The sequence below is a fragment of the Haemaphysalis longicornis genome, unplaced genomic scaffold (genome assembly GCF_048455015.1).
Source record: "Haemaphysalis longicornis isolate Haplotype H1 unplaced genomic scaffold, Haemaphysalis longicornis Haplotype H1 scaffold_3, whole genome shotgun sequence".
In the NCBI taxonomy this organism is placed as follows: domain Eukaryota; kingdom Metazoa; phylum Arthropoda; class Arachnida; order Ixodida; family Ixodidae; genus Haemaphysalis; species Haemaphysalis longicornis.
Genome location: NW_027526335.1, coordinates 73322925 through 73350632, shown reverse-complemented (window position 1 = coordinate 73350632; position 27708 = coordinate 73322925). Strand labels below are relative to the sequence as shown.

The window sequence follows — 27708 nt, the reverse complement described above, 5'->3', positions numbered from 1 at the left end:
CACCTCATTTGTGACCGTGCGCTATCTGGTACGCAAAGAGTGTGTCTTGCAGTGTCTTGGGCCGGCCGCTGTCCGTAGAGGTAGAACTGAGGGACGTATTAGGTCCCTGGAATTCTTCCAAATGTGCCTGTCGGGCCACAAAAGCTTTACTGAACTATCTAAAAGCAAAAAGCATTGATCAGACTTTGTAAATAGTTCAAATCATGTGTGTTCCTCTTCATCATTATATGTAATCATCATTGTCACATGTTCATCTGGCGTAGCAAGCAAGGTGGTTTAGCTCGGCTGACATCGCCAGACTCATTAAAATTGTTCTCTCTCTCTCTCTCTCTCTCTCTCTCTCTCTCTCTCTCTCTCTCTCTCTCTCTCTCTCTCTCTCTCTCTCTCTCTCTCTCTCTCAGCCAGCCCTAGTATGGCGACTGCTACAGGTGCTCGGGACACTGAAGTTGTGCTGCTGCGTTTTTCGTTGGGATTCATTTCCGCGGCATGACCTTTTTGACTTTGAGCGGCACGTGCCCGGCAGTGTAGCGTTTTTTTCCGGCCGCGTCGCTCTGTCTGGCTGGTCTGGCTGTATCAATGGCTTTTTTCCCTCTTTGTTTGCCTCGCCTCCGGACTTCGGCTCGCTTCCGCCTTTCGCCTGTTTTGATATAACGCCTCGCCGCCGCCACTTTTGCTCGCACATCGTGACACCTTCCGCTCGCACGAATTACGGCTGGTCGTTCCACTGTTTGCGCATCCGTCACTGTCTATCCGTCCCTGGGAGCTGTTCATGGTGATGTCGATGCGTCGTGGGGGAAATTTTTCACGGGGCGAGAAGCACGTTTGCTGGCATAACCGAGAGATAGATAGATAGATAGATAGATAGATAGATAGATAGATAGATAGATAGATAGATAGATAGATAGATAGATAGATAGATAGATAGATAGATAGAGAGAGAGAGAGAGAGAGAGAGAGAGAGAGAGAGAGAGAGAGAGAGAGAGAGAGAAAGAGAGAGAGAGAGTAAACGTGTTTATTGCGAAAAACAATGGGGATTCATAACTAACTTGGGCGGCATCGTGGCACCTCAACTGTCCTCAGTGCTTTTAAATGCAGAGCATTTCTTAGCCTCGCCTCTTCCTGCGTCGGACGGCGTCCACAGCTCCGCGTCCGCAGCAGGTGCGCCTCTCCTCCTTCCCTCCTCTCTCAACAGCAGCTGGCGCGCGCATGCGTCGTAGTCAGCCCGTTCGCTCCGTCGTGGTCTCGGCGTAACAGGTGCGTGATAGCAGCGCGGTGGGGCGTGGAAGCGCGCGCTGCGTGCGCATGCGCGCTCTCCCCCCGTACTGCTCTCCCTCTACTGCGCGCGCTGCAAATATAAAGCGCCTAACGGTCGCTCGTGCTTCAGTCACTGCGTTGCTCCTTCCTTCCTTGGTTGACGCTCGCTCCACCCTAACGCGACTTTACTCTCCTCTATCTACTCCAAGCCAACACCAACGCAACTACGACTCAACTACCCACCCTAACGCGACTTTACGCGGCGTTGACGACCCCCAATGCTCTGCATTTACTCGTGTTCCCCTCGCGGGAAGGCGCGGGACTTTTTTTGACCCCATCCGCTTCACCGTATCCGGGCGGTACAACAAGTGGCTTAAACGTAAGGGTGAGCACATTTCGTGACGTGTGTACACATATACGTGCTTCAGTACGTCACCGTACCGCAATCTATTTCTCGGGACAATTTTATCTCTGTACCCGCCGCGCTGGCTCAGTGGCTAAGGCGTTGCGCTGCTGAGCTCGAGGTCGCGGGTTCGATTCCCGGCCGCGGCGGCCGCTTTCCTGATGGAGGCGAAAAGCAAAAACGCCCGTGTGTGCGAGATTTCGGCGCACGTTAAAGATCCCCAGGTGGTCAAAATTAATCCGGAGCCCTCCACTACGGCGCGCCTCATCGCATCCGTTGCGTCGGCGCGTTAAACCCTACAATCAATCAATTTTCTCTCTGTGGCTGGGCATACGTCACATTGCGGGATAAAGCAAAGATCCGTCAGTCGAACGCGTGGTGTGGGGGAGCGCACGCTAGTGAGGGTGAATACGGCGATAAAAATATTCACGCATCTCCACGAAGTGAATCATGACGAGTGGGCGAAGCACTGGATCGTTCTTACCGCACATCACCCGTGGCATTGCCCACTCGCGCATGTAAATGAGTGACAACGCGTGTGTGCAGCATATCCAATCCAATCCAATCCGATACAATTCAATTTGATCAAATCCAATCCATTTGAATCCAATCCAAATCCAATCCAATCCAATGCAGTCCAGTGCTCCTTGTGCATGCGCAACACTGTCCACACGGAAGCCCCGGACAAAGCGAGGTCCTAAGGTGCTTCGCCCCTAAAATTTCAAGTGCTGCCGTCACCTCCCAGCGAAGCGACGGAGCGAGTTTTGGGAGAACGCTTCCGACTGAAAGCGAACCGCCGTTATGTGCACTTCCGATTGGCCGAGGTGGAAGCACGTATAAGGCCGAGAAAGCTTAGGTAGAATGTTCGCTAGCTGTGGGACGTAAAAAAGAAGGCAGAGGCGAGTGGGCAATAGACGCATGTTGTTATCTGTAGAGGGAGCTCACTGGGAGTCGGTTCGGTTTGGCGTTTTTTCGCGCTCGTTTGGTCGTTGGTGAGCGCGTTTCCGGAGCTAAAACTGGAACGGGGATGCGCTGCCTTTTACCGCTGGTCTGCTAACTATTGCTCAACGTGACGATCGAAAGGAGCAGGGTTGTTTTACTTTTCGGTTTGAGACCTTTGTCGCGTCGCCGCGAACTGCCGGCTTTTTGCTTCTTACACCTCCATGGCGTTAAGCGGCGGATTTGCTCTAAGCCCACACGTGCACCGCATCTCTCGCGTGAACTTGTGGTTTTTCTTGCAAAATAATCGTTCTTTTAGTGGTTCCAACCAAATTATTGCTCGTTTTATTTTTTACAGCGAAGCGGTGTGTGGCTTACTCCCAAATTCGGTGCGTCGTGGTTCGTCATGAAAATATACTTTGCAGCAAATCCAACTTTATCGTCAATGCCTTGTAGCTCCCAGTCTGATGTGGATATCCTGGGAAAAAATCAGTGTGCGGTTAGCCGATAAATGTACGCTATCAGTACGCCGAGTTTCTTTTACTTGTCGTGGGTAGTTAGTTCGCAGTAGAATTGAAAACAATACGGAATTCTTGCCTGCTGTCAATGCAGAGGCTTCTACGAGAGGATACGTGGCTGTAGAAAACGGCCGTGGCTTGTGTTTTATCGTAACTATACAAAAGCAATTTATGCGGCGTTGGGCTAAACTGCGTATAACCGTGGGACGTTATATCTCAGCAGGTATCACGTACCAGTCGCAGTTTTGTACAACAAAACCTATAAAGCTGCCGTTCCCAAGTCATTCCAGTCGCATTGCAAAACTTCCGCGCGTAGGACGGACATCCCCATGTTTGTCTGCAAGCATATAACTCGAGTCCTTCTGAGTTTCATCAAACTAATTAGCTCATAAGAATCTTAAGTCACCAATTAGAAACGACCGTGATCTGTCTTTAGCACTCGTTGGCACTGCGCTCCGGTCAACAGGCTCGTTGATTAATTGTAAGGTTTAACGCGCCGACGCAACGCAGGCGATGAGGCGCGCCGTAGTGGAGGGCTCCGGATTAATTTAGACCACCTGGGGATCTTTATCGTGCGCCGAAATCTCGTACACACAGGCGTTTTTGCTTATCGCCTCCATCAGAAAAGCGGCCGCCGCGGCCGGGAATCGAACCCGCGACCTCGTGCTCAGCAGCGCAACGCCTTAGCAACTGAGCCACCGCCGTGGGTCGGCAGGCTCGTAAATGAACTACTGTCAGATGGAAATTAAAAGCGCATTTGTCACTCATTTTGTAATGGCATTTTCATTGGTATTTTGAAAGATTCGCTGTTCAATCGTGTGAGTAGGCCTGAGTGGCAATGCTTTTTTTTTTTTTTTGCATCGTGTCGCCGGCTTGGGTTTGCTCTACTTTTGCACGTGGCTGCACAGAAAGTCACTCATTGCGCTATAGCCAATAGTAACGCAGAGAGAGAGAGAGAGAGAGAGAGAGAGAGAGAGAGAGAGAGAGAGAGAGAGAGAGAGAGAGAGAGAGAGAGAGAGAGAGAGAGAGAGAGAGAGAGAGAGAGAGAGAGAGAGAGAGAGAGAGAGAGAGAGAGAGAGAGAGAGAGAGAGAGAGTTTAATGGTAAAGTCAGCGTAAACCGCCTAAGCATGAGGAAAAGGTACATTGCACCCAGCTTTCCAAGTGCCAGAAGTTTGCCACGTTGAAAAGGCGGGTAAGAGATTTTCAGGCATTTATTTTTCTTTATTTTGCTACCACAAGCGTAGTTAAATTTTTGCTACTGGTAAATACCGCAGCAACGACGAAATAATGTATTTTTTGTTTCCCCTGTCCCGCAACGTGTTTGTCTGTTTTTTCGCGTGCAAGACAGTATTTAAGCAAGTATTGTACAATAAGGGTTGTCATATTATACGCCTTCAGGTTATATACTATACTGTGCATCGATAAGAATGCAGCTTCAAGAAATGGGTGACATATTTCTGTTGTTCCATGGCCTCGCACGTCACGTACCTGCTTATAATGTACGCCAGCACTTACAACTGTGGCCATTTCTTAGTCTGTGCGGAGTCTTTCGCTATGCTCGTCTTCATTTTTCTTTCCTGCCGTTTTTATGATTGTCGTGTGATTTTGAGTCAAGGCATATTACGTGAATTGTGCCGACGTGGTACTTGCGAAGTATGCACTTTTGCGAAGCGTTTACGAGCCCCGGACGTCGTATTTTAAATGCAGGGCCCTTCGAGCTGTACCAACACCACCTATTGGCTGCATTCTCTCTCCCACCCTGCTGTATCGCAGCATGGGAGGAAAAAAACTGTTTCAGTTCTTCAAATGGTCGCGTTCTTGATTTTACGTATTTTTTGTTTCCTCGGCCGTCGGTTTCCGGGCGAACCGTTTTTACAGACAAAAAGTTGCTGCAACTGATTTCGGTTCTGGCAACGCCGGGTGTCGCAGACCAGGTGCGCCGAGATAAAAAAATTGGCCGCGTATCTGCTCCTTTCGTTGCAAATGCCGTCAAAAGACGATAGTCTTTATCGGTTTTTGCGAAGTAAATGCCTCCCTTCGCTTTCCCGCTCACCTCTCATGTTGTTCCTCTTGCGTCGCGCTCCTCCCAAGGTAAAGACGCCAAAGGTTTGCTTAAATCATTTTGAACTCCCCGCGTTTCACTGCTCCATACCGGGTGTCTCGATGCGAACGCTTCCGTACGGCGAAGACGCGCGTTAATCGAGACGCCCTATACAGTCAAACCTCGATATATCGAACACGGGTATATCGAATTATTGCCTATATCGAACACTTTCTATATCCCGCGGAAAATCACATGCATTTTTAATTTTTTATTTCGAACTGGGACGGACATGAAATGGGTATATCGAACTCCGCCACCCCAGACTGCCAGGCTGCTCGCGCTCTGTTGACAAGCGGCGGGCTATCCCGCAGTACCCTCGAGGATAGCGGTGGCGTGATGGGCATTCCCGACTGCTTCGCATCGGTTGCACCGAAGCTGAATTAGACGGTGCAAAAGAAGAATGCGAACTTGAAGAAACCTGGACCAGCTGGAGCGCTTTGTTGGGGCTGAGCCACGAAGCATGTGCATTGATGCCTTAGTTGGCGGTGACGACAGCACCGGTACGACGGCAGAGTTGACGGGTGTGGAGATCCTAGCAGAGGTTACTACTGAGCGCACAAACGAAGGCGCTGCCGAGGTTGTACCCGCAAGCGCTGATAGTGCACCGCTCCCGACTTCGACCGAGGCTTCAGCGGTTGTGGCCCTACCGCACCGCTACTGCAGCGCTATAAAAGGCACCGGCATGTCGCTTGTGGAACGTTTGGACTACGTTGAGGAAGTCGTGTATAACACGCCAGCTACCCTGCTGCGGTACTTTAAGCCAAAAGAATAAATACTTTGAAGCACCAAGGTAGTATTTACTGCACAATTCGTTCATTTATTGATTTGTACCAGTTTATGGCGCGTTTTCTTCGTGATTATATATATCGAATTCTGGTTATATCGAACTATTTCGCGGGCACCACGCTGTTCGATATATCGAGGTTTCACTGTACTTCAACGTTTATAGAGCCGCGTTTCCCTACTCCACGTGCGTTGCAAGCAGAACGTGGAACCTATCTAGTGGAACCTTACGTAACTGTTGCCGGTTGATTTCTTAAAATGGCGTCAGGAGCTATAGTGGCGCGGGCGACAGCAGGCGACGGCAGAGTGAATTCTTTTTCTGCAGTTGATGAAGTATTTAATTTCGGAAAAGTCAAGCATGTCTGATTTTTTATAAAGGAACACTGCAAATATCACTTGTGTATTGATTTGTTGTCTCATATTGGCGTAATGTCTTGTTGTTCTTCAACAATGTTGACAAGTATGAACATTACACCGGACATAGACGGGTAGATTTAGCTGTGACTATATAAGACTATTGCGCAGGCATTGTTTTGCTTTGGCCGGGTGGCTGAATCGAGTCACAGACAGACAGACGGACAGACAGACGGACAGACATACAGACAGACCAAAATTTCTTTGTTTAAGTAGCCCAAGAAAGATTATCGTCTTTAAAACGCGCGCCGCCGCCACTGCGCCGATTGCGGGGATGATCCGAAGTCGTTAGACGACAGCGACGTATGCCGTGGGATTGCAAGCGTTGAAAGGCCGGTGTGGGCAAGGAGGGTGTACGTCCCCTTACTGTAGCCATGTACCGTATCTTCTTGCAACTATAATTAGCACTATCTCTGTCTACGAAAAGAGGAACCTGATAGGTCAAGGCTGACCGCGAAAACTAGCTTATCCAGTGACTTTTTCGAGCTGTTTCAAGGTTTAAGTTTACGAATCAAGTGTCTCGTGCGAATATTCACGACGGGTACCACCACCACCTGTGATGGTTGTTAGCCTCCATGGTTAGTGTAAGTTTTGACGTGCAAGCTCCAAAGGCCCCTTTTCTCTGAGCAAGTAGATCGAGCCGTGGCGCGCCGCTTCGTGCGTATGCATAGAATCTTTGCACAGCTGTGCCCACAGCCGTGGCGGACGCCCGAGCGAGCGAACAGGCCCACTCGCAGCGCGGTCGCCGTCTGTTAACCCTGCGGGGGCGCGCATCGACGAGACAATGAGCGTGACGACCCCATTGACAGGCGAGACGTTGTCAGCGTGCCTCCGTCTTCCCCCCTTTCCTCTCGCCCGGGAAGTCACAAACACTCCGACCAGCCGCGGGCAGGACGAAAGGCAGCCACCTCCACCAGCAGTGACACGCCACGCATCCCTTTGATAGTGTAGTCGTGGGGGCCGGCGCGTCGACTTCGATCGTCTGGAGCGTCTCGTGGCCTCGAGTGCGTACAGGAGGGACACGCAGTGGTCGTAACTAAGAAACTATACTCGGTTACAACTCAAGAACGGCACCACCTCATGTAGTGTATCACTCCGCCAAAGCGCCGGACCCGTGACGTCAGTGCGCGCGCGTTTTGAAAGGGGTTTGCTATGAATGCGTGATATCGTCTGCCTTGTCTCACGCAGTTTGTTTGTCGTCACTGGAGTCGTTCATAAGCATAAGTCCAAAAAGTCACGGGAACGGCTCACACCATGTTCAAAATATTCCCAGTAACGCCCTACTTGCGCTGCGCGGAGAAACATCCGGCTACGGTGATAAGGCACAGCGGCAACTTTCGGTGCCGTTCTTAAGTTGTCACCGAGTATAGTCGCTCGCGCAGGCCCGAAAAAAAAAAAAAAAGAAAGAAATGAAGGAAGCTCACAGCAACGCGTAAGACCTATAGGTAGCGGAGCTGTCCTTCACGGCCACCACGATGGTTTAAGTCCATGATTGCGGCCAATTTGCTTCTTCTTCGCTGCCACGGCGACCTTTAAATGAGTGGCACATGTCCGTCCGAGCAATCCCGTTTCCGGCGCTACACGGCAAAATATCTATAATAGAAGGTTGGTTGGATGCGCGCGGGAGCGGTCGATGCGGCGGGTCGTTCGGCAGCCAAACCGGTTCTCGGGGCGAAGATGCGTGCGGGGACGCGTCCCTTTCCGCTCATGTGTTTGAGCCTTAAATTACTCCATCTTTGTTGCTATAACGGCGAAGAAGAAGCAAATCTTAAACTAGGCGCCCGCAGGGGCGACGTGTACCCTATCACGTGTTGTGTGTCGCGCAGTTGGCGCGATTCATCTCCCTACAGTCACAGTCGAGTTCGTAAGCCGTTTGACTCTCGGGTACGAACTCACGGTCGTAGCCGGGTGTACCCGGTAAGACGACTGACTCTAATCCCGCGGATCTACCTGCCAGATGTTAGGATCCTGCCGGTGCCGGTGATATCTGTTCTTTATACTGTTACACTGAGTTTTGTGAAACGCCGGAATGGGCGAATTGCTAACCAGCTTCGCGGTTGAAAAGGATGCGTAAAGGAGGGCTGGAATATTGCGCTCCCACCGCGCGGATTACCCTTCGCGTGCCCAAACTTCTGCAGCTCGTTTCACAAGCTGCGCCCGGCTCAGTGAAGCTACGTTGTGGCAGAGTACTTCAAGGACTCTGGTTGTGGTTAACAGTCCACCCGCATCAGGGAGTATAAACTCAAAGTGACGTTTCGGGTGGCCGGTTGAAGAAAAGCGGCAATAGGTGTAGGGGCCTTAGAAGGACGTTTTTGTCCCCGCACTCGGCAGGTGGAATCGGATGGCCCCGACGCCTATTGTCGCTTTTCTTCAACCGGTCACCGCAGAACGTCACGGTGAGTTCCTGATGTGGGTGGACTGTTGACAACAACGTAGCATCCATTTTGCCGCGCGCAACTTGTGAAATGAACTACAGTAAAAGCTCGTTAATTCGAACTCGGTCAATTCGAACTTCCGGTCAATTCGAACTCGCGCCCTGGTCCCGGCACAGCCCTGTATATTTCGATTGGGGAAAACTCCCGATAATTCGAACGCGTCGGTATCCAGAACGGTTAATTCGAACTATGATCCTCTGGTTTCCATCGCTCCTGGCAGAAGAAGTCGGCCCAGAGTGGTCACAATTTGTTGCAAGTCCACAACAAACCAAATTTACTATAGGTGCAAAACAGCGAAACAGAAAAACAGAAACAGAAAAACAGGAAAAATGCCTGTGACTGGAAGGGAACGTGTGAGTTGCCAAAGCTATAGAGTTCTACCAAATTGAACGAGGTTGTATTTTGTCTTCATATGGCTCCTTTAGGGTCTCTCTCATGATATTGGTGTTGATTATGATGGTATTTGTGCCAGGTGAAGTTGTAAACTGGGCGAAAATCCGTAGACCGCGTAGTGCACTGTGCCCGTGATGCGGGACGTATTCTACACGCACGGCCGGCACCTTGTGCAGGCATTCCATTAAATGGCCATAGTTTCATGTGATCATACTTGCTTTTTTCAACGTGTGGAGTATGATGAGTGTGAGATCCGCGAAAAAATGACGTAGGCCGTAAGAATGAGTTTTTTATTTAATTCTTCTTGTCCTAAATGCAGATTTTTTTTCTCATATAAGCATTGTACGCCCGTACAGCAGGTTTCAGTGCAAGGCCAATGAAGCTCATTCTGTGCAGTCTACAACGAATTCATGCCCTTAGGTTATCTGTAGCGCAGGCCTTAAAAAAAAAAAAACGACAGGCTATGAATTATGCCTACAATAAGCGTTATATCACAGGCAAAAATTTCAGCAAATACTAACCCTATATAAACACACATACATCCCGCACAAGAACAGCGCTGTTAACGGCGAAAATTACACGAACATCACGAACATAGCAATATTACCCCTCACGCAAAGCGGAATAATTCAGCCATCGGTATTTGTTAAGTCACGCCAGTTAAAATTTCCGCTTATGTTTTTGGTCTCAACGCAATCCATCTCATAGCTTCTATCAGGACTCCGGGCAGACACGAAAAGCTGGTGCTTTGTAACATAGCCCAAAGCCCAAATGTCGAGTCTGCTGTAATGAGCTCTCCTATTGTGTTCTGAAATAGTTGCATTATTCTCTGTCAAGTATTCAATGCTTCGTGCATAAATGCCCAATAGTCTGTCTGAAGACGTGCACTATCCAGTAACTTTTCTGGGGAGGTCACTCCCTTTAGGTGTAGGTACCACTCCTGCATAAGGTAGGGTAAGTAACTGCAAAGTTGACCATTCAATGCTTAATCGAGCTTTAAATTCAGCAAGAAAAAATAATAACGCAAAGACGGCGGTGTCTGGTCATGGTTAGGCATGTTCTGTGCAAGTTGAGCAAAATATTGCTGTGTTCGGAATTTTGTCGTGAGACCTGAGGAAGGAGTTATAATGAGGTCCTACCATTTTGATTTCAAACTTTAATGAAAGGACATATTTTTTAGCTGACTCGTGCGCTGCCATTGTTCAGCCGAGTATACACGACGGGTTTTAAAGCTAAACGATTAAACAGCCTCGGCAGTGTATGAGCATGGGCGGCTCTGGAATGTATAGGGCGTACAGGAATTTTATAGTTTTCGTTAGAGACTCGGGAAATGGAAATTATGTTGGGAAGCTCCTTGGTCCACCAGAGAACGGAGCATTGGGCAGTTGTACAGAGCCAGCATTACTTTCGCGCGTGGTGTGATGCTTTTGTTTCCCGGAGTCCACCAAGAAAACATGCGTAATGGCATGACACCGCATACATAAATGCTACAGACTGCCGTTTTTCAGCGTGAAACAGACAATAAGGGCGTGATGTTCACCTTTCAGGCTACGACATCATAGATTTGCTAAAAAAATGGGAAGTTTTTTACAGTGATAATTCCTGGATCATATTGGTTATTAAGCAATGCTGACGATTGCTCAAAATTACCTTCATTGGGAATTTTAGAATGTATACGTCACAGTTGCGGATCCAGACAGAAAGAATCACATTAGCGCGCACCCGTATGGGGAGGGTGGGGGGGGAAGGTGTGCTGGTGCTCTTGATAGGGCCTGTGGTCTATAACCTGTTTGTTTAATTACGAAATTCTGTTGTCGATTGAGCATTGAAAGAACCTACGTCTACGCATACAGAACTTCGAAGGCCAGGAAGCGCTAACGGAAAATTCTACCACAACGGCACGTTCGTTTCTGCGCCACGATTACAAATGTCCTTCACTTGCGCACGCTGCATAATGATTTCAAAGTTGGGTGCAGCAGTGAATGCACGCGTTGGTATGAAACGCGGTGACAAAAGTCTCGATAACGGGCACACCATGCGACAGCGGCTACTTCACATGGAGTTGTGTCCCTGTAAAAGCAAACTACTAAAACTGCAGCAAGAACTAGTATATTTTAGCTCTTCATGTAGCGATACCAATGCTGTCCTGATACACTCTGAGTATCCCTCTCCAAGATTGTGCATAATAAAATATTTAGGCGTTTGTACGAGTTGAATTTACGTTTTCCTTCATTGAAAGTCACCTATTCGCTTCACCGTGGGCACTTCTTTCAACGACCAATTCAAACGCAAATATTGCATTCGAAATAAAACGAGCGTACAAAAGAAAAGCGAACACTGACCATGAATAAAATATTTGATGTTCCGGACCACATACGGGTTCCTTGTTCACTACCGCAATGAAACGAGATACAATTTTTTTTTATGATACAAACACAAATGTACTGTAACATCGTGTAAATTTAGGAAGTGATCAATTGATCTACACCGCACAGCTTAAAGGGACACTGAAGTGATATGTAAACATTGCGGGATTACTTGCGCAAATTGTAGTCCGTAGTCCCCTGACCATGTTTCGACCACCCTGGGCGCGTTTACGCGATTTTATTTAGTAGAAAAATTAATTCGAAAATGCTGTCCTCCTCTCTTTACGCTCGCCCATTTTCTGCGGCGTTTTCGTGTGACGTCGAGAGGAGCCGAGCTCGCAATTGGCTGCGCAACTGCACGGCTCCCCTGCCTTCAGACAGTCAGTCGGCCCAGCGTTTCGTCCGCCGGCCGCCGACGGGTCGTCGCAATTCGTTCGCTCAGTTGAAACTAAGCCAGGACACGTTTGTGAATGGTAGAATCTGCCTTTCTTTACTTGGTTAGTTTGTACACTGTATCTAGCTCCAAGTCAAGGTCGCTTCACACAAGTGCTGCACAAGCGCACATGCGATGCTTCGCTGACTGGTACGCCAGTAGGAAAATATAAGGCCTCTTGAAGGCGGGAGAAGAGTCAGCGAAGTCAATATAGGTACTAAAGAAATAAAATCAACTGATATTTTTACCGTACAGCGTAAAACTAGGGTGTGGGAAGCACTTTTTTGCGCTGGGCGAACAAGCACAGCGGTCAGCAGCACGACCACACATCTGCGAACGCTTTTCCGTCTACGAAATGCAATTGCTAGACGTGAGCTATTGTGGAAACTCGGGCGACGCTTACTGCACGAGCGCAATACAACAAATAGTCACCTAAGCTGCTTGAAATGCCAAAACTAAATAAAAGTGTAAACTGGTTGTACAATATATACCCTATATTACCACTGCCAGCGTAGCCCGCTCCGTGGCCGAGTTGTTTGAGGCGCTAGATATGCCACCGCAAGTATTTTGCAAGTCAGGTGTTCTAATCCCCGGGGGTACGTGCTTTTTTTTTTTCTGTAAGTTAACTTTTTCGTTTCCCACCGATGTTTTCTATATTGAGTTCACCTTTTAAGTGCGAATGCACTTTATAAGCGACCCCAAACCATCCACCACCGGCGGCGGCGGCGGCGGCGGCGGCGGCGTCCGCAGTGCTCCTCTATATTTAAAAAAGAAACAGCATCCGGCGCCAGGTTTCGATCCGAGGACTTTGCGGCCGCAGCGCGACGCTCTACCGACCAAGCCACGGACGCGACGCTGATATCAGTGTTAGTGACGCGCCTTATATCTTTAACGCATTCAAACTACGTCGTCAGCGGCGTGCGTTGGCGACTCAGCGGCGTTATAGCGGCTTGATAACTGCGTGGTGTACACGTGATACTACAAACCCGATGGAAGAGATGGAAGAGAAGGCGGCGAGGCGGTGGGCTGCGGGGGCCGAGCGCAAGCGCCGCAAGCGGGCCGACAACCGTGCATTCGCACTTTCACATTCTCCCCCTCGGGGAAATGCGGGGGAATTTTTTTGGGCCGCAACGTTCATGGCTCCACGAACTAGTTCACAAAACGCGCGCAGGCTGGCAGTGGCGCACTAGCGAGTTCTCGTTGGCGTGCTGTTGCCATAAGCACCGACTGCTTGCAGGCAGTGGGCACAGGCCAGAATGAACAGACCCTTGGCCTGGTGCGAACACGCTTTTTACGATACAGGCATGAGGGAGGCAAGCTCCAAATATGGGGGAAAAGCACATGACATTTGGGCGTCTGCGGGTACGCGGAGGGCGTTCATGCACTGCGTAGGCCTCGGCTAGTGAATGCTACGATTCCAAGCCGTCCTGGGAGGCTTATCTTATGCATTTTACAGCCGACAACATGGCAGAAGCGCGGTACGATGATTACTGAGATATTGAGAATGCCCATCCAACAACGCCATTGGTTGTGTTTTACAGAACCGAAACCGAAACTTGTTTGGTTGCTCACCTTGGGCATCGTCCAATCACGGTCCCGCTCCTCCTAACGTCACAGCTTTAGTTGGTGCGGCCGCCGCAAACCGCGCATGGTAGTTTTTCTTCTTTCGCGCTTTGTAAAATAATTACCGATTTGTCAATCGTAAAAACGATGAAAAGTGTGCTAATTTGAGCCAGTCTACGCAGTGCAAGCAAAAACGGGAGCTTGACAAATTCACTTCAGTGTCCCTTTAAGGCAAAGCAACCTCCATCGTCAAAAGACACCAGTGATCATGCAAGGAAAAATGAATGGAAGAAAATTTCTTATAATTTGAGGCCTCTTTTGTGTGTTGCCGCTTCGAACATGAGCTTCTCAAAGGCATGGACGCTTCTGTCCTTGCAGCATATTGCTGTTGTTGTGGCTCAATTAGGCCACTGAATATACACTGCTCCGGGCAGCCGCCGCCCAGATAAAAAGCGGCCGTGGACGCAATGAAGGGGCTTTAGTTGTGACCGAGGTTGAAGATGGCCATCGGTTCTTTGTTACTGTCGCGTCTGCCGTCTGTCTGTGGCAGGGCCCTCACGTTTAGGATAAAGTTTGGAACTGGCTCGGCGAGCCGCAGCGCGCCCTTTTTGTTGATACCGCCGAACAAATATGCCTAATCGCGGAGGTGTCGCAACACTGCTTTCAGAAGGGGACACGCAGTGCGCGCAATCTGAGACCACACCAACAACACCCTCGCGGGCTCGACAGAAACTTGAAAAAGGAAGAAGGAAGGGGTGACGCGCGTAAGAGGGTCATACTTTGCTGCGCGCCCTCACTCACAAAGGCCCTTTGCCCACGCGCGACATTCATTCAGGTAAACCCCACATTTCGCCCAATACGCAGCCTCTGCATCGCATTCTTCCTTTTTGATCCCCTTAAGGGTTTTAGATGCAAAGCATCTCTTAGTCGATCCTCCGTCGTCCGGCGTGCGCACCTCTCCCCCTCTCCACATTACTCTCCCCTCCTCCTCTCCACTCCACCTGTGCGCTACGCGCGCTGTCCAATCGCGCTGTACCAGCTGTCCAATCACGCGCATGGGCGCTGCTCCTCCTCTCCACTCCCTCTGCTCTGCAAATAAACCCGGTCCGCGCTCCGCTCAGTTGCTTCTTCGGTACTGCGCCGTCCGATGACTGGCAATGAACGCCAACGATTCCGTCAGCGAACCGGCTGGCACACCTTCAACTAGCGCCAGCCAGCACACTGTCAGAACCGCGAGCACCTCCGAAGACAAGGCTGCACAGAGGAGAGCTCGCGACGCCGAACGTAAACGGCAGCGTCGAGCAGCGGATTCCTCTCTTCGAGAACGAGAAGCCGCTTTCAAACGCCAGCGGCGAGTAGCTGATCCAGATTGCACGGCTTTGCATCCCCTCAGGGTTCCCACGTGGGAAGATGGTGTAGTTTCTTTCTTTTTTTTTCCATTTCACAGCAGCCCCCCAGGGGCAATTTAAGTGAAATAAAGACGTGAAACAACAACAACACAACATTCTTCAATTACCCTGCAGGAGTCTTGAATGTCTGCCCACGGCTACTCGATCTCCCCCTTTTTAGGAGGTGGAGCGGCCGTGGTCTGTCACCACCGCTTGCATGTTGTTCTGCTTCCTCTGTTCCCTTTAGGCCCTTCATCGTACCAGTTTTCACCCGTCAATAGCGGGCGGTCCTTCTTTTTTTTCCGTCGCGAGTTAGTGCGGACCACTCCTTGGTTCCTCGTCCACACCGTGACGAGTCAATCTCCTTGCTGAGAACGACTCAGCCGGCCAATTATTCTCCGTGTATTGACATGTCACGCACAAAGGGACACAACGCCCGCCTTTGGCGTCCCGCGCGCTGAGCTTGCCCGAAGGCGCGATCAGTTTTGGGGCTGCACCCCTCCGCAATTATCCTGACTCGGGCGCTTCGTTTTGTGTAAGCACGAATGCGTAGGGCAGGCATTTAGTCGGGCATGTTTCTAATAGCGGCATTTGCGAAAGCTATGTGCCTTTGTTCGCAGGCGACGTACCAGGCAAAACAGGCAGCACGGCGCCGGCCAGAAAAATTTCGGGGGTGGGGCACCGGTCGACGTCGGCACAGGTCGACGTCGTAACACCCTTCCGGCACCGGTCGACGTCGTAAGACCCTAAAGCGAATCGCATTGGCTTTAAAATCCGGCTAGCGAAGAGGCACACACAACCACTGAGTAGCGCGCATGCGTGCAGGGGTGTATTGCATAACGCTTTTTTTTATTTATTCGCGGCACAAAGGTTCGTGCCTTTTGCTGAACTTGGAGGACTAGGAGGACTAGTTGAAAAAAGTTTCCCTTAGGAATCCAGTGTCCGTTTGGGCATATAGGACGCGTCCTCCAAATAGGCAGGTGGAGTGGCTCTTTTTCGAAGCTCTTCAATGAAAGCTGACCGCTAGCTCCATCCCGCATTCTAAGAAGTCCACGAAAAAATCTCCGACGTCACTTGGTGCATCAAACGTTGCACACAGGGGCGGTGAGGTAAGGTTCATCTTGTAAAGCCACGCAGGTGTTCGTGGTGAATTCGTCCGGATGCGGAACAGCAATGACGCCTCTGCCCTTTGATTGCTTCGGTAAAGCGGGATTCACACGACGGAGAAACGCTCTCACGGAGGCGGACGGATATGTGACGTCAACAGCACGTGACCGGATTATCCGGTCTGGCGGCGCATCCACACGTGCGGAGCTACGCGGACTGACTAGCAGACGACAGCGCCGAGGAACAGGTTCCATTCCCCGCCGAGGGCCACCGCCGTCGAGCGAAAACATGCGGAGGCATTTTCTTTCGCGGAGCCACCGCGGGCTATCCCCACCGAGGTGCGGAGCCTAAAACCGGTCACGTGAGCGGGTCCCGCGGGCCAAAAAGAGAGGGTTTCTCCGTCGTGTGAATCCCGCTTAACGCACTCTTCACGGGGACGCCAACGGGACCTAAAATGTTCTTCTTTAAAATTCGCCGTTCGTCTAGCACGAATTTCAAAAAATGGACGCCATCCCGCCCTGCGAAAGCGGATGTCCAGCGAAGCTGTTGTAAACCTCTACACAGGCTGATGGGGGAGCGTATGAAGTGTTCCTTGATGTCTCGGTGGGCTTGTAAAACGCCTAGCCTGACGCATGTGCTAGGCGTCTTGGGCAAGAACTGCCCCAGGCCTCTTATATCATGGTATGAGACTGCCCACCGCCTATAGATGGGACGTTATCCGGGACGTGACTAAGAGTGTAGTGACAGTTGTCCTGCCTAGCCTTCAAAGATAATCTGCAAACATAATCTTCACCAGGAGCACATGGTGGGGGTCCCGTTGTTCACAGGCGCCTTATCGTCCATACTACGGTTTTGATGCTTGTTTTGTGGTTTTTTTAAAGCGAATACTGAGCTCTATGCTGTATGCCTGATCAGCCTGACGCGTGTGCTCGGCATCTTAGGCAAGAACTGCTGGGTGCTGCCTGGGTTTTTTTGTTTACGACACGAAATTTTCCGACCAGCTAGAGGCTAACAGCTTCGCTGTAAAAGTGACCATACAAAAGCGATTCTCGGACCAACTTGTCAGCGGCTTCGTTTTCTAACACGACTTGTTAATTAAGGCAGCCACTGGAAGCGAACGATAATGCCGGTTTCCTTCAGCTAGTTGACGAAATATAGGTGGTATTCGTTGAAAAGTTTAGCTGTCAATTCCTTCGTTTGGCAACACTAGAAACGGCCACATACATGGCCGATGCGCCGCAGACATGGCGCGGCTTGGGCCACTGCGCCCGCACGCCGAAGAAAAAAAAAAAAGAGAGACACTGGCGTGCGTCGTCTGCTCCGTTTCAACCCGATTCTCAACGGTGGGGTCAACAGAGATGTTATTAATCGCGCTCACATTGGACTCGAGGCTTTGCGTTCGCTGAGGTAGAGTTAGTAACGAGCACGGACAAGTACCGCGATTCCGCGGACCCCGACGTAACGTGTGACGGCGCACTCCCATGGTTGCCTGCATGCGCGCCTCGCCAGTGAATACAAGCAATAAGGAGCGTTGGCATGTTCTGTATATGGGCAGTCCATGTTGCAAAAGATTTAATCTTTCTAAGGCTGCCTCAATCGCAACGGACTCCGCCCTTGTGGATGACGTCACAGGGTCGAGACGAGCAGCCCAGGGAACATTCATGGTGGGGTCACAAAGGCGGCCATGCTGGTTTTGAGTCCTCCGTCGACAGAGCCGACCGTAAATAGGTGAATATGGATAATCCATAGCCCCGGTCAAAGTTCTCAAGTAGCGTCCTTGCCTCGATTACTGGGACTAATAGCTTCGATTGATTAATTGATTGATTGATTGTGGGGTCTAACGCGCCGAAACTACACACGCGATGAGGCTCGCCGTAGTGGAGAGCTCCGGACCAATTTTGACCACCTGGGAATCTTTAACGTGCGCCGAAATCTCGAACTCTCGAGCATTTTTGCTTTTCGCCTCCATCAGAAAAGCGGCCGCCGCTACCGGGAATCGAACCCGCGTCCTTGAGCTCCAATAGCTTCGACCGAATTGCTTACTCCGAATTTTCGGAAAGACAGTGGCGGTTTCGAATGCGGCACTTTCTTCCGCCATTGTGGGTAAAGGACGCCGAGAGTGGCGCGCGTATGTGTGATTCCCTCCTCCCTTAATCGTATACACGTCATGAGCAGCGCTTTCACGGCATCAAACTGTTCCACACGGACGAGTTACAAGTGCAGCCTGTGTGACGCCGTCAAGTCTCGTACATTTCTGCTACAAATCTGAAATTCAGTCACCCGATAAATCAGCGTTGATTGACGGACTGCAGTCGACTTGACATTTTTTCCCCAGAGGGACAAAGAGGAAGAAAACCAGAAAGAGAGAGCTCGTATACCGGCGTGATTTTATATATATGACAGGTGGCTGCTGTTTTTAGCCTTTAGGTGTCACGTCTGCGAGTGCGCGCAGGTAGCACGGGAGACGCCTTAACATTAGCATGCGGAAAGGAATAAAAATATCACGTAAATTAAAGAAGTAAAACAGCCAGGACCCACTAGATGAGCGAAGCGTGGTGACAGCTTGCCGTGTGTGCTTGCTTGCAGGCGGGGCTGGGGAACAATGTGAATCAACACTGCGTCACGAAGCGTCGTTCGTGTCTTACCTTTTGCTGATCCTTATTTTATTTCATGTTCTCGTTTCCAACGTTTATAGAACCAAGGTTCTATAAAACGTTGCTCGTAACAGTATATGTCAAGCGCTCCGCTTGGAATCACTCTGCCAGCGACGCGTGTTGCCTTTAGACGAGCATTTGGACGACAAGTGTACATACAGTATACGGCAACCGTCGTCGCTTCCTGTTTGCGCGACACTCTACGTTTACGTTGGACGCGATGGCATTATAAAGGGACTCTGCAACATTCCGATAAACGCTTTCACTCTTTGCTTCTGGCCTGAAAGCACTGCGAAAGCCACACTTATCGCCAGCACGGAGGGGCCCTGCCTGATTTGCTCCTCAAAGCAGGTTCGCCTCCTGTTTCTGCTTTGCTTTTGTGGCTTTCTTTTTAAAGTGACTATCGAATGCGTTCATTGCTGCAAGTTAAGGAAAGCCGGCCAATAACCGTTACACCGATGTAATGACGTAATTCCCGCGGTTGAAGAACGCCGAGACCGGGAAAGAGAGAAAAATCTTTTGAGTAAGTTTCTAAGTTATCTGATAGGCCTGGAGCAGTAATTTTTGGTTGAGGTACTTTGAGACCCCCAAAGACCGGATGTGTTAGTTGACAACGTTGTGCAAGCATTTAGGATTTCGAAAAAATAGTTGAAAAAAAAAAGTGTTAAAGGGCCCCTTTAAAAATGCTACTTTCCGTCCCTTTGCAGTGGCCGTCCTTCTGGGGTGCGCATCCATATGCCCTCCCCAGCTCGCTTCCCCTTGTTTTACAACAATCCTTCCTCCGGTGAAATGCGAGGAGGCATCATATTCATCGTGAGAGCCATCTCCCACCGCTCCCGTCTCCACAGCGTCTGCGTGCATACCACGCCTGCGAACACGTGAAAGCAAAGTGCTTTAAAACTACAAAACTCCGCTCTTTGGGTCTATGTGCTTGTACACCACAGCGAGTTCCTGTACACGTTCACCGTCCTGTCGGGATGCCGTGCGGCAGCTCCGCCCTTTTATACGTTTTCTCCCTTCGTAGTGGTGGAAATTGGAACTTCAAACACGAGTAAGCTAGACATTAGCGATGGGGCTCACTCAAGATCTAATGCCTGTGTTACATGGGTGACTTTCAAGTGACAGTTGAATGCTCCCTTGGAAGTTCACCCGATGTATTTGCGATGGGGCGCTGGATAGACAATTGGTTCGAAGGCCTTCGGAAGACTTTGAAAGGCCCGTGTAGCACAAGTATGATAGGATGCTTTGCTGGGAAGGTGGGTTGTTCATGACTTAATACTGAATAAAGCGCTGGACGGGACACAGGAAGAGATATATATATATATATATATATATATATATATATATATATATATATATATATATATATATATATATATATATATATATATATATATATATATATATATATATATATATATATATATATATATATACACAGTGAAACCCCGATGTTACGTCCCCCGGACTTGCGACGACCCGCTTCGTACGACGGATCACCGTGCTCCCGGCAAACTCCCCATAGGAACAATGCATTAAAAAACCCGATGATATGACGCTCGGGTGCACGCGGCCCGCTTCATACGACGGATCTGGCGCGGATCAACCGGCGTTTTCCCCATATTTTACACTGCTTCGCCGCCTCGTCGTGACTTTTCTTTATTTTTCACCGCCGTTTGACACTGCTTTCACCGCCGTTTGACACAGCAAAGGTCCCCATGCGGGCCACTCCACCTGCTGAACAGACACAAGCACGGAGCAAGATATAAAGAGGAGCGCCGACTGTGGCCCAGAAAAAATCTTTTGCTCGGGCCGATAATGTCCACGCGCCGCCGGCCGCCCAGCTTTCCCTTTGCTCTCTTCCTCCTTCGTTCGCACTCTCGTCGCTGTGCCTCTGTACATAGCTCTTCCCTTCTTCGCTCTCCCCAGAGGCATCTTTTCTTGCGCAGCGACGTCTGTCTTATGCCTGTCCTACTATGCAGGAGGCATGCGTGCACGCGCGGAATTTAAACACCCGTGCGCCGCCGCAATAGACGGCGCAGATAATCGCACGCCGCCGCATACATGGTGATCGCTTATTCCCGGAACGTTTAGTCTGACATTATGAATATCCACTAAAAATATTGCACTAACCCAGCACATGTAAGACGCAGCTGAACGACGACGACTTCAGAAGCACCGAAGAATGAGCAAGAGTAATATGGAACGCCACAACATAGTCTAGCGTGATTCTGCTTACGACGAATTGATGCAGCGCAAAGGTTACCCTCTGTTGTTATCCCGCTCTCCGGCCGCGTGCTTAATTATTTATGCTGCTTCTGCGCACGAACAACGCTTACGAGGGTCGCCCGGAGACTCGATCGGCAAACGGCAATGATGCACATTTCTGTGCCAATGACTGAATTGGACGGCTGCACTGTTGTATCAAGTGTACAAAAACACTGTCAGCTTGATAAGGAACCCAAGAATATCAAACGCATACTTCATTTTCACGCATGCCGCAACTTACCGCCCGATGTTCACTGTCGCTGTACGGTCGTGTTATCTCGTCGATAACACCGCGGTCTCCAAATAAAATGCTGCGATTTGTATGGCTGCAATGTTTTGGCCTACCAGGGTTCCCGGCGTTTTTTTTTTTTCGTTAAGCGGCTGACCAGCAAAACAACCGGCTCGTTAAACCTTTTCTTTCGGCGAGTTATCGCGAAATGAAGGCTTGTGAAAAGACCGCACTGTCAGGGACTTGATCTTGAGCAGATTGCTACGTCGAGGGCAGTCGCGGGTGATGTTATCGCATATCTGTTCTTTTCTGATGAGCGTGCAAGTGCCGGCCCGTGTTCTAGGCACACTCTGTTTTGGACGCAAGTTGCAGAACTGCGAGAAAGCTGAGAGAACTTTTATAATCGCCTGCGATCAGAACCAGTTGCTCCTTTCGCCTTTTGTAAAACCTGTTAAAACACAGCCAAATTGGTATTCCCAAATTTACAAAACAGAGCCACATTTTCGGCAAGCACCGCGCAAAAGGTAGTGTTTGTATAGCAGCCATATGTTTGTATGTGGTCTCTATATTTTGTTTTCCCGCCATGCAAACCAATCCTTAACGTATCTTTGCCGTACGGCCACTCAATTCCTTCGAGTCCGGGTTACCCGGAAGGTGCTGTCGAACAAGTTAATCAACTGTGCGAAGGAGGCGCGCAATGAACGCGAAGCGGCGCCAAAGCAGGCCCAAAGCAGTCCGTGCCCAAAACTACCGTCGCCGAAGCAGACGACAGAGCCGACGAAATGCGTTCCGCCAACTCGCCCGCCGGCGCACGGGGAACGCCGGCCGCTTAGCCGCCGCCGGCTAAGGTCCCTTTCGCTCCGCCATCTACATTGTGCTCCGCGAGTTATGGACATTAAGAGCCCGCCGGAGAGAGCGAAGTCGGCGCTCCTGTTTATCTTGCTCCGTGGACACAAGCATGCGGGCGGTACTCGCGTGCGCGAGTTCAATATTCGCCGGCCCCACGCGGCAGCAGTAAGCTAAGTGCCAACTGCGAGAAGTCGAAGTACAGGTGGCAAGCAAACCGTGAATTTGAAGCTTTCATTGAGCCGCCGACGAATGCGAAAACATACGATGCAACCCCACGGCGATGATCGAACACCCGCTTTCCTCGCCCGCTCTATCCAAGTTTCCTCCTTTCACGACGCTCTCTCTCCCTAATCTCTGCTCTCTGCTCATCAGAATCTTTGAAAGCGCGTTGTCACTCCGCTCCTTTCTTTGCAAGGGCGCCTCGATTTACGCGTGTCGTCCGCAAGGGTGGGGACACGTACGTTGGCACCGCCGTTTTGGGTCACTCGCTGGTCACCGCAGCCAGTCACTGTAGCAAGACCACGCTATCCTTTTCGGCGCTAAACAGTTTACGCGCGAATTCCGAATCATCTTATCTATTTCGCGTTGCTAGGTCTTGTGGAAAACGAAAACAGCTGTGTTAAAGGGACACTGAAGTGAATTTGTCAAGCTCCCGTTTTTGCTTGCACTGCGTTGACTGGCTCAAATTAGCACACTTTTCATCGTTTATCCGGTTGAAAAATCGGTAATTATTTTACAAAGCGCGAAAGAAGAAAAACTACCATGCGCGGTTTGCGGCGGCCGCACCAACTAAGGCTGTGACGTTGGGAGGAGGGGGCACCGTGATTAGACGATGCCCAAGGTTAGCAATCAAACACGTTTCGGTTTCGGTTCTGTAAAACACAACCAATGGCGTTGTTGGATGGACATTCTCAATATCTCAGTAATCATCGTACCGCGCTTCTGCCATGTTGTCGGCTGTAAAATGCATAGGATAAGCCTCCCAGGGCGGCTTGTAGTCGTATCATTCACTAGCCGAGGCCTACGCAGTGCATGAACGCCCTCCGCGTCCCCGCAGGCGCTCAAATGCCATGCGCTTTTCTCCTATATTTGGAGCTTGCCTCACTCATGCCTGTGTCGTAAAAAGCGTGTTCGCACCAGGCCAAGGGTCTGTTGATTCTGGCCTGTGCCCACTGCCCGCAAGCAGTCGGTGCTTATGGAAACAGCACGCCAACGAGAACTCGCTAGTGCGCCACTGCCAGCCTGCGCGCGTTCTGTGAACTAGTTCGTGAACGTTGCGGCCCCAAAAAAGGTGAACTCAGTATAGAGATCATCGACGGAAAACAAAAAAGTTAACAGATAAAAAAGAAAAATACGTACCCGCGGGGATTCGCCGCCTTAACTGCCTACTTTGCAAAAAAGCGGTGATTTTTGCTTTCACTTTTGTTTTGGCGGCTTCAACTAGCCTAGCATTCTCTGCACGAAACAATGTTTGTACCAGTTCGAGTCCGCGTCCTCCAAAATCTAAAAAAGCACTGGGAGCGCATCAACTGCAGAAAGCGCTTCATTGTAAGCGTCAGACGGCTTTCACTCGCGACATCATTGGGAGCGCTGGCGAGCTCTTCCCACAGTTCACCGATGCTGCTGTCTTGGTCCGGACTCGCGGAATTGGCGGGTTCTTTCGTGAGTCCCGGGCGTCGGAAACAGTTACGGAAAGTGTCGGGCATCACGTCACTCCGTGCAAGGCGCAATGTCTCAGTCGCGGCTCTTGATCCGTGGTCGTGGCCAATCCACATCTCAATTGCCGCTTCGAGACCATGCATTTCGGCAGCCATTCTAGGCGCGCAGAGTTCGATATATCGGGTGTGAACTTCGTTATAAGGAATATTTTCCCGGTGTATTTCTGTAACTGAAATATTTTTGTTCGATATATAGCATAATTCGCTCTATCCGAACTTGTGACTTGCAAAATAATTGCGCTGACATACCTAGCGCTCCAAACAACTCGGCCACCGGCGCGCGCTGCCGGCGTTGGAATTATAAGGTATATAATGTATAACCAGTTTACACTTTTATTTAATTTTAGCTTTCCAAGCAGCTTAGGTGACTATTTGTTGTTTTTCGCTCGTGCAGTAAGCATCCCCCAAGTTTCCACAATATCTCACGTCTAGCAATTGCATTTCTTAGACGGAAAAGCGTTCGCAGATGCGTAGTCGTGCTGCTGGCCGCCGTGCTTGTTCGCCCAGCGCAAAAAAGTGTTTCCCGCACTGTAGTTTTACGCTGTACGGTAAAAATATCAGTTGATTTTATTTCTTTAGTACCTATATTGACTTCGCTGACTCTTCTCCCGCCTTCAAGAGGCCTTATATTGTCCTACTGGCGTACCGGTCAGCGAAGCGTCGCATGTGCGCTTGTGCAGCGCTTGTGTGACGCGACCTTGACTTGGAGCTAGATACAGTGTACAAACTAACCAAGTAAAGAAAGGCACATTCTTGCATTCACAAACGTGTCCTGGCTTCGTTTCAACTGAGCGAACGAATTGCGACGGCCGCAACGCTGGGCCGACTGACTCTGTCTGAAGGCCGGGGAGCCGTGCAGTAGAGCAGCCAATTTGGAGCTCGGCTCCTCCCGACGTCACACGAAAACGCCACAGAAAATGGGCGAGCGTAAAGAGAGGAGGACAGGATTTTCGAATTAATTTTTCTACTAAATAAAATCGCGTAAACGCGCCCAGAGTGGTCGAAACATGGCCTGGGAACTCCGGACTACAATTTGCGCTAGTAATCCCGCAACGTTTACATATCACTTCAGTGTCCCTTTAAGCACTTTGACCAAACAGCGATGGCAGGGTGCCATTCGAAGGGTGTCTCCACCCTGTATGGGAAATCCTTTTTTTTTTTCATCTCCGCCTTTTTCACCTTCCCTTCCCTTAGCCTTGGCAGTTTAACACTGGCTTTCCCCCCCTCTCAATTCGCTCGACCACATCGGAGTTATCTCGCTCGCGAAAAGCGCGGGGCTGGCGGGCTATAAATGGCCACCGGATGGCACGATTATCGTAGCGCGCGGCGCTTGGCTGGCGGGTAGCTTGGTCGCCGTGGAGGGGAGGGGGTGCACAACCCGGGCATTTTTTTGGTTAAACTTGTTTTCAGCTAAATGTTCGCAAATCACACGAGAACGCGTTAAATAGAGTAGTTCCTAGCCCATCTGTCGCGTGCGACCGTCGACTATGCCGGCATTTACCCGCACCCCGATAGTACGACACCCCGGTCATACGACGCTTTCGCGCGGTCTTTTGAAAGTCGTATTATTGAAGTTCCTCTGCACACACATATATATATATATATATATATATATATATAGCGAATCAGACAGGAAAATTAGGGGCTCGTTGAATTGATACAGAAATAAGGGTAGGCAGTCAAGGCAGCCTTACAAAGCCAGGGGGAGAATGTGGTAGGTCATTTATTATCGTCGAAACAAGTACAGAATTTTGAAAGGAAGAAACAAAGCGGAGGAAAACATGTCCCGCCGGGTGGGATCCGAACCCACGACCTCCAGAATACGCGTCTGGCAGCTTCATACTCACTTCAGCTCTTTCTTCCTGTGACCCTCCCAGTCCGAAAGGTCCTGTCCGCTGCGCATTACGGGTAACTAAAATGAGAAAATCGCTTGCCGCTCCGCTGCAGTGGGGCTACCGGAGCGGAGGTGAGCTTAAAAACGCGAAACTAATATTTCTAATGCATCGGGTTTTCTCAGCCCATGGGTGCATGCCAGTTTGTGGAAGGTAAGCGAATAAAGAACCCAGGGTAGTTTGAACGGCAGTTGCTGCTTGTTCTATTGTGGCATGCTACCCTGGGTTAGTTCAGATGGTGACATCATCGGCGTACATAGTAAAACGAACGCCCGTAGCGTGATAGTGATGACAATTTCCAAGCTTTCTCATCACTTCGTTGAATAGGGTTGGTGAGAGGATTGTCCCTTGGGGCACTCCTACCCTATTTGTGTAGTGAGATGGTTGGCTACGCCCGCTACATATTTCGAATGTGCGGTCATGCAAGAACGCTTTTACCATGTTTACGATTCGTGTGCCGGGACGAGCTTCTTCGAATGATAATGGCTTCGTGCCAGACTGCGTCAAACGCTTTGCGAAGGTCTACGGCGAGCAGGATGCTCGGTACACCGGTTCGCCGATCGTGGCGCTTGTTTGCCAGACGTCGGAAGAGGTATACAGCCTGTCGTGTGTGCAAAGTTTTGGCCGGAAACCAGTTTGCGCTGGATGGAAATGAGCACATCGCTCTTCAAGGGGTCTCTGAAGCTTACGAAGAGTCGAAGTCATTGAAATTGGCAGCATGTTGGTCAGCTGTGTTGGGAACTTGCCAGACTTAAAAATAGGTATTACGACGGATTGCTTCAATACGGGCGGAAGGGTACCTGACATGCAAGCCTGATTTAACTGTTCGAGTAATTGCTGCTTGACAGTGTTATGTAAATTGCGGAGCACCTGCCAGGTGCTGCGATCCTTTCTGCGCTTCTTCATGGAGTCTAAGGCGTGTAGCAATTCTTGTAGCGTGAATTCTTGTAATCAGAAAATAGAGTGCAACCTTAATGATCCTGTGCTTAATTGGGTGGTATCCTCAGTTCATGTGCAGCAGCATTCGTGTGTTCGAGCTTCGCTGACCAGCCGCCAAATCACTTCCGCGTTCCGCAAGGCTATTTAGGCATGAGCTGGTACGTCTGCTGGTACATTAGCTGGTACATCTGCTCGAAAACGTACGCAGCATTTGCGTAATGGCGCTACGTACGCTGAGATTTGATTTCCTTCAGCGCCGTAAGCAAATAGATGTAGTGAAGGCTCCGTTTAGTGACTCGTTTCGAAACCAAAACGCGACAGTTTGACGCTCATATTTTTTAAGGCGCAGCCAGTTGGCAGCCGTAACCTGGGGTTCGCGGCGTAGGTGTCCGTGTAACTGAGTGGCCGAACGCAGCAGCAACGGCAGAAAGAAAACGGAGAGTAGCGTCGGCAAAGTGTGAGGGGGATGGCGGCACGCGCGGCATCGCGTCGTCTCTCTCACTGCCTCCTCATCGCTCTTGTTTCATTCGTCGCCGCCAAAGAGCGTCCTCCCCCTGCTCAGACGCTGTTCCGTTCGCTACTCCAAACGACGTCACATTTACGCGGGGGGTTCACACAGGATTCACACCGCATGCTCGCTGCTTTACCGTGCGAGGCTAATCCGAACCACGTGACAATTGCGCGGGAGGTTCAAACTTGATTTGCAGCAACTCGCTGGCCGGCGGCGGCGACGCTCTGCGAGATAACAGCATAGTAGCGCGCGCCGCCGCGCATTCGCTGATCACGCGATAACTTCCTGAGACGCAATATATATGTGCTGTGTGTGACCGAGACGACTGCAGCTCGCGCTGCGCCCGAATTTCGCACTAGGGCGTGTAGCGATCGTCAGTGTTTTTTTTTTTTTTTTGCTCGTAATGATACACTAGATTTGTTGCGGAAATGGACATTCACTAACGGTTTTACTGCGCGAGAAAATGACAGGTGTTGTGCTATATAAAGCGAGCGTGGCCTCTCGTCTGCAAAGCGTCAGAGGCATTCTTCGCATTGTCAGCGCGAAA

At 50.2% G+C, this 27708-nt stretch overlaps 1 protein-coding gene across 3 annotated transcripts in view; it reads left to right on the top strand.

Annotated features, from left to right (window-relative positions):
* Window positions 1–27708, top strand: part of LOC144174627 (fatty acyl-CoA reductase 1-like) — a 109513-nt gene that overhangs the window by 28363 nt on the left and 53442 nt on the right. The window contains exon 1 of one of the 3 annotated variants that reach the window (XM_077703405.1): window positions 8750–8812. The exons of the other annotated variants lie outside the window; for them this stretch is intronic. Within the exon in view, the coding sequence (XP_077559531.1) occupies window positions 8758–8812 (55 nt within the window). The 5' untranslated portion in view covers window positions 8750–8757. Of the gene's footprint in view, window positions 1–8749; window positions 8813–27708 lie in introns of those variants that run through there. 3 annotated transcript variants of the gene reach the window in all.